The following is a 17,126-nucleotide window of genomic DNA, read 5'->3' as shown; positions in this document are numbered from 1 at the left end:
GGCTCAGCTGTGCAGGGGGAGGGGACCACGGCGCCCCAGGAAGGACAGACAGACGAACAGGGTGGTCCCTCGGAGGGGTCCTGCTGTCGGGGGGTTGTCAGGTCAGCAGCCCGCGGGCGGGAGCAGCCTCTGCAGGGGCCGGGCTGTTGTCCCCGATGCAGCAGGAACAGGCCGGGGCCTCCTGAGACGCCCCTTCCCGGGGGCCCAGGGCCCGTCCTTCCCTGTCAGAGCCCCCCCGGGCCCTCCGCACCCTCAGCCCCGCCACCCGCCCCTCCCCGTGGGGTCCTCACCTCAGACAGTGTCACCCGGGCCCTGGAGAAGCTTCGGGAAGACGCGGGTCCCTGTGGCCCGCGGGGCTCAGGTCAGCGGGGACTCGTTCACCCTGTCACCCTGCAGTTGAGGGCGAGGGTCCCTGTGACACTGAGCTCAGAGGGGAAATGCGGGAAATAGGGGAAGGAAACCCGGCCCTCCTCCAGCGCTGGAGTCTGGGTTTTCTTTCAGATGTTTTTCGTGAACTTCCCTTTCTGCGGCGCCGGCCCGGCCCCCCTTCTGGGTCGAGCCTCTGGGCCCCTTCGCTCCTCACGCCCCACGTTCCCCACCCGCCTGCCCCCGGGGACCATGCTTTTTCCCAAAAGTGGAGCAGCTGTAATGCGGGCCGGAGCTGCGGTCTGTGCGGACAATTCGCCTCCCTTTCCATGCTGGGGGACCGCCTCCCGCCGCGGGAACCGGGCTGGGCTCGCTCTGTCACAACGGAGCCCATCGTGTCATTTATTTATTTTCAATAAGTTTAATCGGCGAGGGGCCCGGCGTTCCGCCGACCCTGTGTCCGTGGTCCGGCAGGAGGGTGTCCCGGGGTCGCGCACACACTGCCCCGTCCCCGCGAGCGCTGTTTCCCGCCCCGAGCCCCGGCTTTGCTGGGTTTGCCGCCGGCCCTCACCCGCTGCTCGTGGCTTCGCTGCTTGTGGTCAATCCTCAGCTGAGAGTATGTTTCCGTTGCCTCTAGAGAGAGCGGAGGGGAGGGAGAGAGACATGGACGGAAGAGAGACCCGCGGCTGGTGGCCTCCTGCACCCACCGCAGCGCGGGCGCGGACCTGCATCCCAGCTGCGCCCGACGGGACCGGCCCAGCCCGCGGGGCGGAGGCGCCCTCTGCCCACTGAGCCCCCGGGGCTGTCCTTTGCCTTGAGCGCAGGAGCGCAGCTCCCGCCCAGGGACAATTCGGTGTCACCTGGAGCATGCACACCTTCAGTTTTCAGATCAGCTGTGCGCCCCCTCTGGTCCCGGAGCCCTGCCTAGAGCCCCAGAAGGGTCTGAGCCCCTTCCAGACACGCCGTCCTCGTGGAAGCCCTGCCCCCAGCGCCCTGGCTGCGTGGGGAGGCCTCGCCCTGCCTGCGCCCGTCTTCAGATTTAGGGGACAATACGTGTGCTATTCCTCTGATTTGGGGATCAAAACCGATTCTTATTTAAATGTTCCTCCATTGGCCCGCCCGCTGTGGCTCAGGGCTGAGCATGGGCCTGGGATCCAGGAGATCGGGGTTGGATTCCCGGTCAGGGCTCAGGCCGGGTTCGGGCTCGATCCCCAGCACGGGGCATGCAGGAGGCGGCCCATCCACGACTCTCATCACTGATGCTTTATTTCCTCTCCCTCTCCCTTCCACTCTCTAAAAGCAATGAAAACATATTCAAGAAATAGTTAAAAAATAAATATTCCTCCGTTGTCCATTTCTTGTGTGACCTTGAGCAGTGACGTGCCGTCTCGGAGCCTCAGTTTCCGCGTCTGCAGCAGGTTGTCAAGAGCCCACGTCCTTCCAGTGGCTGTGGGGCTGTGCCACTGGGGCGTGGAGGGAGCCATCCTCATTTATTTCCAGACCGATTAAGGTGCGCGAGGCTACACGTGCGAGGTGTTGTACAAAATTCCACAGAATATTGGATGATTGTTGGACCCACTTAGGAGCCCCCCTCTGCGCCCAATCCTGAGCAGGGCTCTGCACAGCATTTCTGAGAGACGTGGCCATGCTCACTGCACGGAAAGGGAAGTGAGAGTTCCCCAAATGGAGAGGGAAGCAGAGAGAGAAAACAGGCCAGAGCTGGGGAGCCACTGGGCCTGGCTCTTGCAAGATGTCAACAGAGCGGAGTTTTCCCGTCGTGTGGACAGGAGAGGGGCCCAGGGTTGCCACAGGCAGGGAGGGGATTGGACTGGAAGTCCAGAGGTGAGAGTTGGAAGCAGGGTTGCCCCCTCGGCATGCTTTGGGCATGGGCACGGGGGTGTCTCTGCCCACTGACTTAGCCCATGGTCAGCACTGAGCCACATCCCCTGTGTGTGTCTGTGTGAAAGATTCAGTCCAGCCTAGTCCCGCATGGGCGTCTGTCCAGCTGTGAGTGTGAGGGTCCCCTTTGGTGTGGTCCCTGCGGGCACATCACAGTCAGGTGCTAAATTTCGGAGGTTGGACACCATGGGGCAGGGCAGAGTCAACTCTCCACCTCTTGTCTGGCTGGCGTGGCTCAGCGGTTGAGCCTCGACCTTTGATGCAGGAGGTGGAGGGGGGATCCCCGACAGGGCACATGCCCGGGTAGCTGGTTCAATTCCCAGCAGGGGGCGTGCAGGAGGCACTGGATCAATGACTCTCATCATTGGTGTTTCTATCTCTCTCTCTCCCTCTCCCTGCCTCTCTCTGAAATCAATAAACACACACAAAACCCTCCACCTCTTCCAGTCCTGAGCATCAGGGCAGCCCTGGGAGGAGCTCCCTGTGGAGAGTCAGCCGAGCGGGAGGTGAGCTTCCAACAGGAGCAGACATGGAAGAGAGATCCTGGGGGGGCGAGAGGAGGGACGCGCTCGCTTCGTCCTGGCCGCGCCCCGCCTGCCTGGGCTTCCCTGCCCCCCGAGAACGATGGGAACGCCATGGCTGGGCCGCCCAGCTCTCCCTGACACAGGCGTCAACTGGGAATCCTTCGTGTGAAAAGCACAGAAACAGGCTGATACGGGCAATTCCAGAGGGTTCTGGCTTCTGATGCTGCTGCTTTCCTGAAAAAATCAGGGCTTCCTGACCTCCTGCTCGGTATCATTTGGGATTTCGCTGACGCAGAAGCCAAAGGTACCCTGAGCAAACAGGATTCCTCATTGCTTTGCGTCCTGTGCACGTGCCCAGAGTGCATTGCAAGTTTCGCTGAGGAGCCTGAAGCTGGCTGTTGTTCCACCAGGATCTCATGACCCCAGTAGTCCCTTGTGGTCAGTGGGACCTCTGCACCTGAGCTCCCTGGGCTGGAAACCTGAAGACAAGGCCAAACAGGATGCAGTGTTTTATCGTTTAAGCACAGTAAATGGATTTTAAAAGTTAAAAATTTTTTTAGAGAGTGGAAGGGAGGGAGAGGGAACACAGAGAGAGAGGGAAACATTAATGTGAGAGAGACACATCGACTGGTTGCCTCCCACACGGGCACCAAGTGGGGCCGGGGATGAACCTGCAACCCAGGTACGTGACCTTGATGGGAAATCGAACCCACAACCCTTCGGTGTGTGGGCCTGCTCTCTAACTGCTTAGCCACACCAGCCAGGACAAAAACCTTCTATTTCTTTTATGGTTGTGCATACTGGGATTTCAAAGTCATGTTTTTCGTTTCCATATTATCGAAATTCCATTTAATTTGTTTTTATAGAGAAGGGGGAATAGTTAGTTTGCATAAGTTAATTCCACTTTAGATGGACCCATTACAGCTTCAGACTCAATCTTGTGCTAAAAACATTAACGCCTCATGTGGGAAATGTATTTAAAAATATTTGAATTTAAAGTTATCAAAGCTCTCCATGTGTTAAAAGCCTATTTCCTATAAAACAGACCTATTAGACAAGCTGAATTTGAAATAACTGTGAAGTAGGTTGTCAAGTGTGACCTTAATTTTTTTTAACATCAGTTCCTGACTAAGTTAATGCATTGAATGCCTATTTGTGAAGCTAAAGAAAAATGCACCTAAAAACTAATTAAAAGTCTCTGTTATCAGAGACTTCTAATTAGTAAAGACAGCTAGTGATATGAAAGACTGTCTACAGAGTCATTACTGAGGGTTATCATGTCCAAAGAAACAAAACACTAGGAATACATGAAACTCATTTGAATTTAAGAATGTTTAACTATCTGACAAAATAATGGAGAAAAATGAATTCTTGGACAACAACAGGGTTATATTACAGAAGAGCATAAAGTTTTAGTAATGAATTGTGCAAATATCTTAGAAGTAAAAAAAAAAAATGATTCAGAACACTCAAAATATACTTTCCATGAAGGGGAAGATACAGCTGAAGATACAATTATGAAATTGGAGGTCAACATTGAGGAAATTTTGTAGGACACAATAAAGAGAGACTGGAATTAGAAAATTAAGATACATGGGGAATAGGAAGAGAAGGGCCCCTGAGGCTGAGAGATTCAGGAGGGAAGCAGTGAGCATGATGTGGGCTACAGTCCTAGAGGCCAACGGCTAGGTATTTTACAGAGAAGCAGAGAGAACATACAGTGGCAGGGTGTACGAACATATAAATGAAAGGTGTGTCGTGATATTCATAGCAAATGGGGGAAATTGATGGGAGCTCACTTTCAAACAGAAAAGTAATGACAAAAGTTATGGGGAAAGTACATTCAAATGCTTAATTGTGAATGAAGACTTCTATACTTACCCAAATTTTTTTAAAGAGCCCAATGTGAGAGCGGAGAATCCATTAGTCTCAGAATACAGGGCATATCTGACCTGCATAAACTCACATCTCACATGTGAAATTCACCACATCAGGGTCAGTCTTCAGGAGGGATGAGGAGGGTTTGGGAGGTAGACCCTTAACCATCAGAGAATTTCTCCCTCCTTGTATTTGAATTATATCCTCTATTTGAAATAAGAATATGTTTTCAAGTATCGTAATGAAAAGAAGACATTTGCAGACATACGAGTTCTCGTATATTTTATTGTTTACACACTCACTAAAAGCAAACTAAAATAGTAATTAAACCAACAGTACAACAGACAAAAAGTAGAGACAGTGAGATGCAAAAGTGAGAAAAGCAATCGCAAAGAAAACAAACGTTGGAAAAGTATATTTGTACTTACATTCACATATACATTGCTATTTAAGGAAGGTTAAAACAATTTTGAGTGTGTGTGCGAGAGAAAGACACACACACACACAGAGCTTTTGAAATTAGGTACAAGGAGTTCAGCTAATGTGTAATGACCTTTCTTAGCTAGAGGAGAGGCTGAGTCAAAAATGGTTCAAGCCCAGCTGGTGTGGCTCAAGGTTTGAGCATCGACCCGTGAACCGAGAGATCACCAGTTCTATTGCCCATCAGGACACATGACTGGGTTGCAGACTTGATCCCCAGTGGGGGCCATGCAAGAGGCAGCTGATGAGTGTTTCTCTCTCATCAATGTTCTATCTCTCTATCTTTCTCTCTTCCTCTCTCTCTAAAATCAATAAAAACATTTTAAAAAAATTATGAATATAAATACCAATATCAACAATGGGTCTAACTATCCAAATTGGAAATTCATATGGATAACTGACAAACCAGGTGATGAGATTATATGATACAAAGAAGTCTCAGTCAGTTCAAAACTGGCCTGGAAAATTTAAAAGGAACTACTTAAAATGAAACTCAAGTATTACTTAAATAAAATAGTGGCCAAAAGTTCCATATTATTTATTTATTATCTAACATTAAGACTTCTGGCCAAGATGGCAGAGGAAGTGAATGAAGTACTTGAATCCTCCCATGACCACAGCTACAGGACAACCATCAGTCAGAACTGCCTGAAATCTAGCTGAGCAGACATCCTACATGTAAGGATATAAAAAGAAGCCACCTGGAGTCTGGTAGGAGGAATGGAGACGTGCAATGGGCTGGTCTCACACCCATGGGTACCAGTTATCAGGACTTTGGGGGTTTTTTAAGGATTTTGTTCTTTATGGCTTTTAAAAAATGCCAGTGTTGTGAAGATGCCACATTTCTTCTGTATGGATGTGAATCCAGACCAGCCATGTGGGATGGACCCTCGTGTCCTAGGGTGAGACCAGGAGGGCCGTCAAGGACAGTCAGCGAGGACAGGGAGGGCGAGCGCCACAGTTGGGGGGCGGGGGCTCCTCAGCAGGAACATGGCCCAGGTCCTCCTGCACCCGAACCTCCTCCACCTCGTCTACTCCCCAGACATTCTCAGCAGACAGTTTCCCCAACGAGGGTCCGTATTTTCTTTCAGCACCTCCTGGGGTCATCAGATGTGCTCCAAGGCTCCTTCGCTCTGAATGGTGCTCTGCTCCCTCTGTGTTCACCTCCTGGACGCTTCGTGGGTCCTTCCCGGGCTGTTTCGAGCCTCGAACAGCAGCACCCCGAGCACCACCAGGACCAGTCCAGCCACGCCCAACCGGATGAGGTTCCCCACGGTGTAGTCTTGGGTGCGGGGGGCTGGGAATTGTGGACAAAGAGGTCACAGAGGTCAGGGCAGACCCAGATCACCCCAGGATTCTCGTATCTACCCTGGGCTCCCGCCTCCCCGTGACATCAGCGCCCCTGTGACGTCTGAGTTCACAGCCTGCTCTGAGTCACCTTGGTAAGAGTTCGCTGTGCCCAAGAGCTCAGGATGACTGAGAAAATGATCTCCATTCAGGAATAGTTAAGAGCTGTGTGTTCTGTTCAGTCTGAGACTCAAGACCCCATAACTTTTTTCCTACAGCTGAGCGATCCCACATTTTCAAAGCTGGGGACCCAGGGTCCATGGAGCAGGGGTTGGTGTCAGTGGCTCCTGAATGTCTGGAGCACAAGGGGGTGAAAGTTGGGGGCTGGGTCTCCTTCGCCTCACCCCAGCCGGGTCCTTCCTCGCACCCGGAATTGTTCATCTATGTATTCTTTTATTAGCACATTGATTGTATAATAACAAATGCCCATAGTGGTAGATATATTTACCAGATGAAAAATAGGGGCATAGGGATGAATAATTTTAGATAGACTTGTAGATACATCAATTTAGTAGTAACATAGTAGTGAGTTTACAGGAAAGGGTTTATTCTTGTATTATTTTTTATGAATGACTGTATTATTTTCCATATGAAGAACTATAAGCCTACTTTTGCCCCACCCTGTATATGTGTAACTATACAGATATGTATATATATTTTGCACATATAATTTATATATACACATTTATATAGCATATTATAAAATATTATATAAAATATGCTTGTATATATAGTTACACATATATCTACTCTTACTTAAACACTAAAGTTATATGTCATCGTGTATATCTACATATATTTTTCCTGTATCAATATATACATTGTGTGCGTGTGTGTGCGTGTGTGTGTGCCTGTGTGTGTGTGCGTGTGCGTGTGTGCGTGTGCGTGTGTGTGGAGACAGAGACTTGACATCAATAGGTGATAAGGAGACAGGTCCCTGAAAGGTGAAGTCTGGTCTTCAATTAGGAATAAAGTCTTGTCTGTGGGCTCTAGGGGGGTGCAGGGGACAATGGGGAGCTCAGACTTGGCACCTTGGTAAATGGAGGCAGGTGAGCTCAGGTGCTCAGAAGCTGGTGACGCCATCATCTTCTCTCTCCTTTTGGACAAACTCTAGAAAGCCTGGTAAGAGTTCATGGGTGGCTGGCTAATCATGTACCTTTTATCCCAAAAGACAACCTCCACACACCCGTTTATCAAAGGCCCTGACCAAGGAAGTCCACAGTCCTGGTTCAAACTTTAAGAAACGGAGAAAGTCCCCCAAATTATAATATTTAGTGAGCGCACAAAGTAGGAAATCACGTCCATCCGTTGCCCCCACTTTGATATAAAAACCAAGATGTCAACCAAAGTTACCGACCGAGCCTCAACCCAGAGGCCCACGCAAGGAAATTCTAAGTCTCAGCCACTGAATTCAGAAGGTGCCCGTGGACGATGGTCGTTTTTCAGTGGGGTCAATATCCAGTGGTTGAAACCAAGAAGCCTTTGGAACGGTGTCAGGCGCCGACACAGTAGGACAGAGATAACTGCGGGGAGACGTGTCGTCAGACGGAGACAGCGTCCCCGCCACAGCCCAACGACCCCGCAGCGCACTGGGACGGCGCGGCCACTGGTGCCCTTGACATGAGACGGGGATTCCCCGGCGGGTCGGCCCTGACGCGACTTGGGGTGTGAATTACGCCGTTTCCCGGAGGTGAAGCTCTGGGGCGTTTCCCTCTGGCACTTTGTCGTATTGAATTTGGAGTGAGAAAAGTTGTGTACAATTTGGCATAAAGAAGTGAAACTCCCCTTGACTGGTGGGTACGGTGCTTCATCAGCCTCCGGAGGGGTCGACAGACAGACAGCCCAGAGGGAGAGAATCCCCAGGGAGCTAACGGGTCATGAGGCGACCGTGCCCAGGCCAGGAGCTGACTTGGGCCACTTACGGCTGTTTAGAAAACGCCACGGGGCCCCGGAGCTTACTCACAAATGACGACACTGGACGCGCAATTCCTAGAGGAGGCTGTAAGTTTGCTCAGCTCTCCCGGTAGCCGTCAAAATGCTCCTCAAGGTCATGAACAAACCTCACCGAAAATGTGCGTGAGAAGAAGACTTACCAGAAACAGGTTATTCTCGGGAACAAAGGTAAGGACTTGCTCTGCGCCCGGGGACAGAGGAAGAGGACATTTACATTTGCCCCTGACTCCACAGGGTGGAAACTGAGTTCTTGGTTTATGTTTGAGGAATTGCCCGAAGGCTCCCTAGAAAGAGCAGTAATAGGCACGTGTGCGGAGAAACACCGGCTCCCGTGGGCCCTGCACGCCCGGGCTCAGGGGAGCCCTGAGTCCTGGGGGCCCCAGGGGAGCACTGAGTCCTGGGGGCCTCGGGGGAGCCCTGAGTCCTGGGGGCCCCGGGGGAGCACTGAGTCCTGGGGGCCTCGGGGGAGCCCTGAGTCCTGGGGGCCCCGGGGGAGCACTGAGTCCTGGGGGCCCCGGGGGAGCCCTGAGTCCTGGGGGCCCCGGGGGAGCACTGAGTCCTGGGGGCCTCGGGGGAGCCCTGAGTCCTGGGGGCCCCGGGGGAGCACTGAGTCCTGGGGGCCCCGGGGGAGCCCTGAGTCCTGGGGGCCCCGGGGGAGCACTGAGTCCTGGGGGCCTCGGGGGAGCCCTGAGTCCTGGGGGCCCCGGGGGAGCACTGAGTCCTGGGGGCCCCGGGGGAGCACTGAGTCCTGGGGGCCCCAGGGGAGCGCAGGGGCCGAGCAGAGCGGTGCCCAGGGGCCATGGTTCCCTCTGCAGGACAGTGGCCAGGGGGCTGGCACCCCCGGGGCTCAGATTCTGAGATGAAGACGGCAGGAGGTGAGGGTGGGGGACTGTCCTCTCAGCTCGGTCTAATCGGGATCCTGCTCACTCCACACACGTCTCCCTCCGCCCTCCCTCCTGTTCAGCTCTGCTGAGATTCAGAAAAGGGGGTTCAGGAGGTGGAGGTCCTGTCTCTTTCTACCCTCTCATGGGCTGAACCCTACTCAGTGGAAACTCACCCACTAGTCATTGATGACTGTCCCTGACTTTCCTGGGGACAGGACCAGGAGCTGACAGCTCAGAAAGACGGGGTCAGGGCCCCTTACCTGAGACCAGGAGCTCCAGGGGCTCACTGGGCGGGGACAGCAGGTGGGGGTTGGTGCTGACTGAGCTGTAGCACCTGTAGGTCCCCCCGTGGGCCGAGGTGACAGGACTCATGGGGAACTCTGCCTGGGACGGCTGAGCTCCGTGCTTTGACCTAAGACGCAGGGGGGGATCGGCTGTCCCCTCCTTGGACAGAAGGAAAGTGTCCCTCGGGGTCTGTGACCGACACAGCAGGGTCACGTTGTCTCCTGAGGCCACCCTGGGGCCTGGCTGCACCGAGAGGGCGGGTCTGTCAGGCAGGTGCCCTGGAGAGAGGGAGGGAGGGTGAGGGCCGCCTGCCCACCTTGCTCTGACCTGACAGTCCCCAGGCCTCTCTCTGAGGACCCTCCTCTCTGTCTGTCTCTGTCCCCTCTGAGTCACCCGTCCCCTCCCATCCCCGGTCTGTGTCTCTCCCTCCCTGGGCCCTGCACTTTCTTTCTGGCCTCAGCACCTGGACCCCCAGCATGGCCTGTGCAGAGCCTGGGTCCCTGACTGAACCCGCTGGCTCCTCATCTGCCACCAGGATGTCCAGGGGGTCACTGGGGGCCGACCACTCAGAGGAGAGCCTGTGTCCACCATAGCATCTGTACCGGCCCCCGGGGGAGCTGCTCACAGTGTCCAGGGGGAAGCTGGCCTGCGGGAGCCCAGCCTGGGGCTGCAGGACAATGCTCTGGGGCAGGTCCTGTCCCCCCTCCTTGGACAGAGCGAATCTGTCATAGCCGACATCAGAGCGACACTGGAGGGTCAGGCTCTGCCCAGAGGCCACGATGGGGCCCTGCTGGGTCAGGAGGGTCGGCTTCTGAGACTCACCTGGAGAGACCGGACCTGAATTACAGGGGCCGCTCCTCCCATAAGCCCCCTTCTGTCCTGGCCCCCGGGTCTCACTGTCTGTGTCTCTGACCCAGGAGCCCCTGTGCTCCCCTCCCCTCATCCTCTCACGTGGGGCTCCCCTCCCAGCAAAGATGCCCATAACCTGGCTGACATCTCAGTCCATGGATGGGACAGTAATGGGACTCACCTGAGACCAGGAGCTCCAGGGGGTCACTGGGCTCTGACCACACCTGGGGGGTGTTCCTGTCACACCCATAGCATCTGAAGGTCCACCTGTGGCTGGGGGTCACGGGGCCCACAGGGAACAGGGCCTGGAAATGTCCACTGGGGTGCTGATGTGATTCCTGGGTCCAGGAGAGCCTGTGGTCTCCTTCCTTAGTCAGAATGAACCTGCCAAATCCCTGCCCTGAGCCACACTGGAGGGTCACGTTCCCTCCTGAGGCCACCACTGGGCTGGGCAGGGCCGAGAGGCTGGGTTTGCTGTAGGCTCCTAGGAGAGGAGGGGGCAGCGAGTTAGATGGGGTCACACCTCCCTCACGTCCCCCAGGCCTGGGCTGTGGGAGGGGGACACCCTGAGAGCAGCCCCCCTTCCTGAGGGCAGAGCCTGAGGCTGGGACCCCTGAGTGTCCTCTCACCTGTCACCACCAGCTCCAGGGGGTCACTGCGCTCTGACCATCTACTGGAGCTCAGATAGTGACAGTTATATCTCCCTGCAGTGTGCTCTGTCATCTGTGTGATGGGGAGCTTGGCCTTGTCCCCGGGATCCAGTGGCTTCTGTCTGTCCCAGGACTCTGGGCTTCCTTCTTTATTCAGACGGTACTCCCGAGCCCCTCGGGTCCCCCGACACCAGATGGTCACAGGGCTCCCCCAGCGGATCACAGAGCCTGGCTCAGCCCAGACAGTGGGCTTAGGAAGGGGACCTGGAAGGAATCAGAGGCTGGGTCACAAGACATTTTCTCCCCATCCCCAGCGGTCAGCCCAGAGCTGCTGTCCTTGTTTCCCAGCTGCCTGGGAGGTGGTCCCTTGTCCCCAGTGAGGAGTGAGACCTGGGACACCTGGGGACACACTCACCTGCCTGCACTGGGGTCCTCAGGCCCACACTCAGCCCTGGAAGAGAGACCCTGTGAGACATTTGCCCTGATCCTGAGCAGAGCCCCTCCCGGGAGCCTCCTGAGGCCGGGGCTCAGTCAGGGCAGCGCCTGGCTGTGGGCAGGGTCCCTCCCCGCCCAGGGCCCCTCCCTCAGAACCTCACCGAGGCAGAGCAGGGCCGCGAGGGTGGGGGCCATGGGGTCCCCTCTCGGCTCCAGCTGTGCAGAGGGCGGCCAGTGTCCTCAGCACAGACAGGCCGGCAGGGTGTGGCCACTGGACGCTGCTGGTCTCTGTCAGGGGGTTGTCACAGCAGCCGGCAGGGCCTCAGAAAGAGGAACCGTCTCTGCAGGGGCCGGGCTGTTGTCCCCGATGCAGCAGGAACAGGCCGGGGCCTCCTGAGACGCCCCTTCCCGGGGGCCCAGGGCCCGTCCTTCCCTGTCAGAGCCCCCCCCCGGGCCCTCCCGCACCCTCAGCCCCGCCCCCCGCCCCTCCCCGTGGGGTGCTCAGCACAAACAGAGGTCATTCTGACTGAGGAAGGAGACCGTAGGTTCTTGTGGACCTTGGATTTAGAGCCACAGCCCAAGGGGCAGTCCCAGGCCCTGTTCCCCGTGGGCCCCGTGACCCTCAGCCACAGGTGGAGGTTCAGATGCTACGGCTGTTTCAGGAACAGGCCCCAGGCGTGGTCACAGCCCAGTGACGCCCTGGAGCTCCTGGTCCCAGGTAAGGAAGACCCGGCCTTGCCTCTGAGTGACTTAGTACCTGAGGCAGGTCCTCGGGGGGGAGCCCCACGGGCATGATCGGTTGAGGTCCAGTGATTCTTGGTCCATTGACACTGAAAGTGAGAAGCAGTGAGAGCAGGAGGCTCAGGAAGAGAGACAGGTCTTCCCGGGGCTGCTCAGGGCTCCTCCTGTCCTTTCCGAAATCAGCTGAACTGTCCTGTCCAAGGAAGACCATCCCTGATGGCAGTGCTCGGAACAGACCTGCTTTCATCTCAGCGAGGCAGAGCAGGCCTGTGAGAGTGGGGGTCATGGCGTCTCCTCCCTCTGGCCTCAGCTGTGCAGGTGGAGGGGACCATAGCGCCCTCAGGACAGAGAGAGGAATGGGGTGCGGCCACTGGGAGGCTGGCCCTCCCTGTCATGGGGTTGTCAGATCAGCAGCCCCTCAAGAAGAGGAACAACCCATCCACAGGTGCATCATTTCCAGGACGCAGCCCCCTGAGACGCCCCTTCCAGGTGGGGTGGCCCAGGGCACGTCCTTCCCTGTCAGAGCCTCCCCCAATGGGTCACCTTCATCCTCAGCTCGTCCCCCAGCACCTCCCTGTGGGGCCCTCACCACGGACAGTGTCACCCGGGCCCCAAACGTGCTTCAGGAAGACGCGGGTCCCTGTGGTCAGCGGGGCTCAGATCAGCAGAGACACGTTCACCCTCTCACTGTGCAGAAAGGAGAAATGCAGGGAAACGGAAGGAAAACCGACTCTTCTGGCCCCAGAGCGTGGGCTTTCTTCCCACCACAGCCCCTCAGGAGCTTCTCCTTTCTCTTGCAACTGCCACCCTCCCCTCCCTAGGAACAGGGCTGTGACTCACTCCTGCCCCCTCAGTGTCCCTCAGGCAGAGCCGTCCCCTCATCCTGTGATCCTGCCCTCGGGTCTTCAGCTTTCGGGGACAGTGAGTGGGTTAATGCTCTGATTTTGGTGACAAAGCTCATTCTTTTTATCTCTTTCTTTATTATTTATGTAAATTTATTGCACCGACAATGGTTACTACGAACATATAGGTTTCAGGTGTGGGTTTCTATGTTACGAGATCTGTCTATTGCTTTGTGTGCCCAGCACCCAAAGTCATACCTTCTCCCTCAGACAAAGCGCATTCTTATTTAGCTGTTCCTCCGCCGTCCACGCCCCGTGTCCTGGAGCAGTAAGGTTCAATCTCGGAGCCTCAGTTTCCCCATCTGCAACATATTGTCATAAACTCTCCTCCTCAGAGTGGTAGTGGAGTCGTTTTAGCCTGGGCCAAGGGAGGGAATCAATTCTTGTTGATTTCCAGATCGGATGAAGGTACGTGGGTTGGCACACAAGAGGACAGGGTGTCTGACCGCACAGTCAAGGTGAACAAGGCATGAGCCCACTCATGAGCCTCCATCTGCTCCTAATGCTGAGAAACGCTACTTGTAATATTTCTGAAATATGTACCACATGCAATGCCGAAAAAGAGAAGTTAAAGTGCCCAGTACCAAAGGCATCTCAACAAATAAAATAGGCCCAAGCTGAGGGCCCTCCAATGCCTGGGACTAGCAAGGGGTCATCAGAAGGGAGGTTTCCACCTCTGTATGGTCAGGAAAGACTCTGCAGGGAGGGGACTTGGAACAAGAAGAATTTTTTTGGAAGCAGAGTTGCCCTTTCCGTGTGTGTTGGGGATGGGCACTGGGGTATCTCTGTCCACTGAGCCAGCCCATGGTCAGCACTGAGCCAACGTCCCCTGTGTGTGAAACAGTCAATCCATTCTAGCCTGACATGGGTGTCTGTCCAGGGGTGAGCGTGAGGCTCCCCTTGGAGTTGTCGCCGCCGGGCACATCGCAGTCAGATGCTAAGTTCGGGAGAGTGAACACCATGGGGCAAGACAAGGGCCCTCTCTTTATACAAACTGCAGAGACATTAGCCTGCAGAGACCCCTGACACCAGATAGTCACAAGGCTCCTCTTGGTCACAGGGCTCCTCTGAGGGTCAGCTCAGGAGGACCCTTAGAAAGGAATCAGACCTGAAGTTTCTAGGGTGTCCTCCTGCCCTCAGTTTCCTCAGCTCCCACTCCAAGGTCCATCCCAGGCCCATCACTGCCAGCCCAGACCTGCTGTATTCTCCCCAGCTGCCCAGGAGGGTTATTAGGCTGAAGCAGGTGATCTGGGTGAAGATCACCTGCTATACCTGGTCCCGTGGGCTCTGACATAGCCCTGGATGTATATATAGATATAATACATACAACAACCTCAGGATAAACAGGTGAGAATAGAAAGCTATACGTTTATATGGTTTCTACGTTTCCCTTGAGAGGTAAATTACTAACTCTAACATGACAATGTTGAATTAGATACTTATGATAATATCTAGAACAAGCACTTAAACAGTATTCAAAGATGTATAGTTAACACATCAACACAAAATTAAAATGGAATACTAAAAATATTTTTTAAAGCCAAGGAAGGACAGGAGAGAGAGAAAGAAGAACAAACAATAAAGGGACAAACAATGAAGTAAAGTGGTAAATGTAAATAACAATCTATCAATCTATCAGTATTCCATTACATCTAAATGGTCTAAATACAACAATTAAAAGACAGAGATTGCAAGATTGGTTTATTTTTTTAAAAAAAATCAAACAAGGCCCTACTATAGGAAATCTTTTAGAAATTCTCTTGAACTATAATTATGTAAATGGGTAAAAAGTAAAAAAAAATGGCCCTGGCTGGTGTGGCTCAGTTGGTTGAATATCATACCGTGAACCCAAGAGTCACCGGTTCGATTCCTGGGCAAGGTACCTGTCCAGGTTGCAGGTTTGGTCCCCAGTTGCTATGAGAGGTCAGTGTTTCTCTCTTTCTCCCTCTCCCTTTTTCTCTCTAAAAAAATCAATAAAATTTTTTTTTTTAAAAAAAGAATATCTAGTGTTGATTGTTAAACATGTCTTTATAAATTAGAAAGTTCCCTTTTATTTCTGATGAGTTTGTATTTGCATTGTGAATTGCTGGTGATTTTTTTTTTTTAACTCTAATTCTTTTTGTCTGCCTCTATTGAGATGAGGCTTTTTTTTCTTACTCCCTTAATGGGTTGGATTTATTTTAAAAATTAAATTTATTGGGGTGACATTGGTCAATAAGATTATATAAGTTTCAGGTGTACAATTCTGTGATACATCATCTGTATATTACATTGTGATTAAATTTTTTAACACTTTAAGCTTCTCTGCCCTTCCAAAACAAAAAAACAACAGCATAGTCATGGTGTATTGTCCTTTATATATATATCACTGAATCTTATCTCTGACTATTTTTAGCGATTTGCATCCAAGTTCATCCATTTTGTAACTTCCTTGTCAGGTTTGGGAGTCAGTATTTTCCTAGCCTATGAAAATGTGTGCTTTTTTTTCTACTCTCAGGAAATGTTTGTGTAAGTTTGCCACGTGTGCGTGCGTGCGTGTGTGTGTCTATGTGTACAAGCATTTGGAAGAAACCACCAAGGAAGCCTCCTGAACTGAGACATTTTTATTATTGCAAAATGATGCCCACCCTGGCATTAGCTAACACTCTGTCCTGTCGCAGGGTTGCCATCTCTGCGGTGAGGGCGTGTAAGATCCGCTCTCTTAGCGACACTCAGGAGTGTAATGCAGCATTGCTAGCTGCAGTCACCACGCTGTCCATGAGATCCCCAGAATTTGGCAATCTTGTAACTGGAAGTTTGTACCTTTTAACCAATATCTCCCCATTTCTCCCTCCCGACCACTGGTAACCGACACTCTACTCTTTGTTTCTATCATTTTGACTTTTTAAAAAATATATATATATTCCACAGTGTTCAGTTGTAGGACAATTTTTATTACAAAGTCAATGTGTTTAATGTATGCATAAGGTGGTATGGATTTTCTATGAACTCTTATGTCTTTTTAATAAATTGTACATTTGAAGATGCCCATTTTAACTACATTGTCTAATACATTGGCATTTAATTGTTTATGTTATTTCATTAATTAGAGAGAGAGGGGTGGGGGGGGAGGAGAGAGAGGTCAATTGTAGCTCCACTTATTTGCTCATCATTGGTTGATTCTTGTATGTGCCCTGGCCCGGGATCCAACGTGCAACCTTGGCCTATGGGGATGACATTCTAATCCCCTGAGCTACCCAGCTAAGGCCTGGCATCAAATTCCTTATACTGTTACGGTATCTATTTAAAGTCTGTAGGACGCTTTTTCCCCCCCACTGCGGCTAAGATTTATAAATGTGATTAAAGTTTTCAAGAAGGAGAATTTTGTGCTTTGTTGCTTTTTCTTAAGTTTTGTTGTTCTCATCAGGAGCTCGTGGTATTCTATCCCTCCTTCTACCATTATTGAGAATAATTTGCTATTCTTTTTCTAAAGTCTTGGTGCAATAAATTAGGTCATCGATTTTTTTTAGGCTTTTTTTAATATAGTCACTCATGCTTCCTAGTTTTCTTATTTTGCAAGTTGGATGTATAATATTTATGTTATCATTAATTTAAAGCATTCTCTCACTTCCAGTCAATAATCAATTCATGCATTGGTTATTGAGAAGTCTGTTGCTTTGGTTCCATAATATAGGGATATTAGTTATCTGTGATGGCAGAATCAGGTGACTGGCAGAGGGCCCCAGAAGCTGCTGGAGGCCCACATCCCGTCTCCAGGCTGGCTAGTGTCACTAGCTGAGTGTCCAAGGGCACAACTCCTGTGCCTTCCGGGGTCCCTGCAGACCCCTTGGAGTGTGGGGTCTGGGTCCTTGCTGGGCTAGTGGGTGGCCAGAGCAGCATACACGCTGAGCTCATCTGGAGGCTCCTCTGACAAGAGTGAGGGGGTGCTGGCCT

General features: G+C 52.6%; 1 protein-coding gene across 1 annotated transcript; it reads right to left on the bottom strand.

Moving 5' to 3' along the window:
• Positions 1 to 6,307: 6,307 nt before the first annotated feature.
• Positions 6,308 to 11,885, bottom strand: LOC107544228 (leukocyte immunoglobulin-like receptor subfamily A member 6). Its single transcript, XM_087826933.1, has 7 exons — positions 11,712 to 11,885; positions 11,531 to 11,566; positions 11,095 to 11,379; positions 10,647 to 10,949; positions 10,127 to 10,438; positions 9,592 to 9,894; positions 6,308 to 6,444 (listed from the first exon to the last, which is right to left on the bottom strand). The coding sequence occupies exons 1-7, from the start codon at positions 11,743 to 11,745 to the stop codon at positions 6,308 to 6,310; spliced, it is 1,410 nt and encodes a 469-aa protein (XP_087683059.1). The 5' UTR covers positions 11,746 to 11,885.
• Positions 11,886 to 17,126: the final 5,241 nt, after the last annotated feature.

Source organism: Miniopterus natalensis, chromosome 18 (assembly GCF_054644295.1).
Source record: "Miniopterus natalensis isolate mMinNat1 chromosome 18, mMinNat1.hap1, whole genome shotgun sequence".
Lineage (NCBI taxonomy): Eukaryota > Metazoa > Chordata > Mammalia > Chiroptera > Miniopteridae > Miniopterus > Miniopterus natalensis.
Note: the sequence above shows the minus strand (reverse complement) of the source record. Positions and strands in the feature narration are given on the sequence as shown.

Bases quoted from the DNA above. Each gene is read 5' to 3' on its own strand.
- LOC107544228 (XM_087826933.1), bottom strand. From the start codon at position 11,745: ATGGCCCCCACCCTCGCGGCCCTGCTCTGCCTCG. The intron at 9,895-10,126 runs GTTCAGTCAGGG...CCCTCTCTCCAG, and splicing joins GGCAGATGAGGAGCCAGCGG to GGCACCTGCCTGACAGACCC. The intron at 6,445-9,591 runs GTAAGGGGCCCT...CACAATTCCCAG, and splicing joins CCTGGAGCTCCTGGTCTCAG to CCCCCCGCACCCAAGACTAC.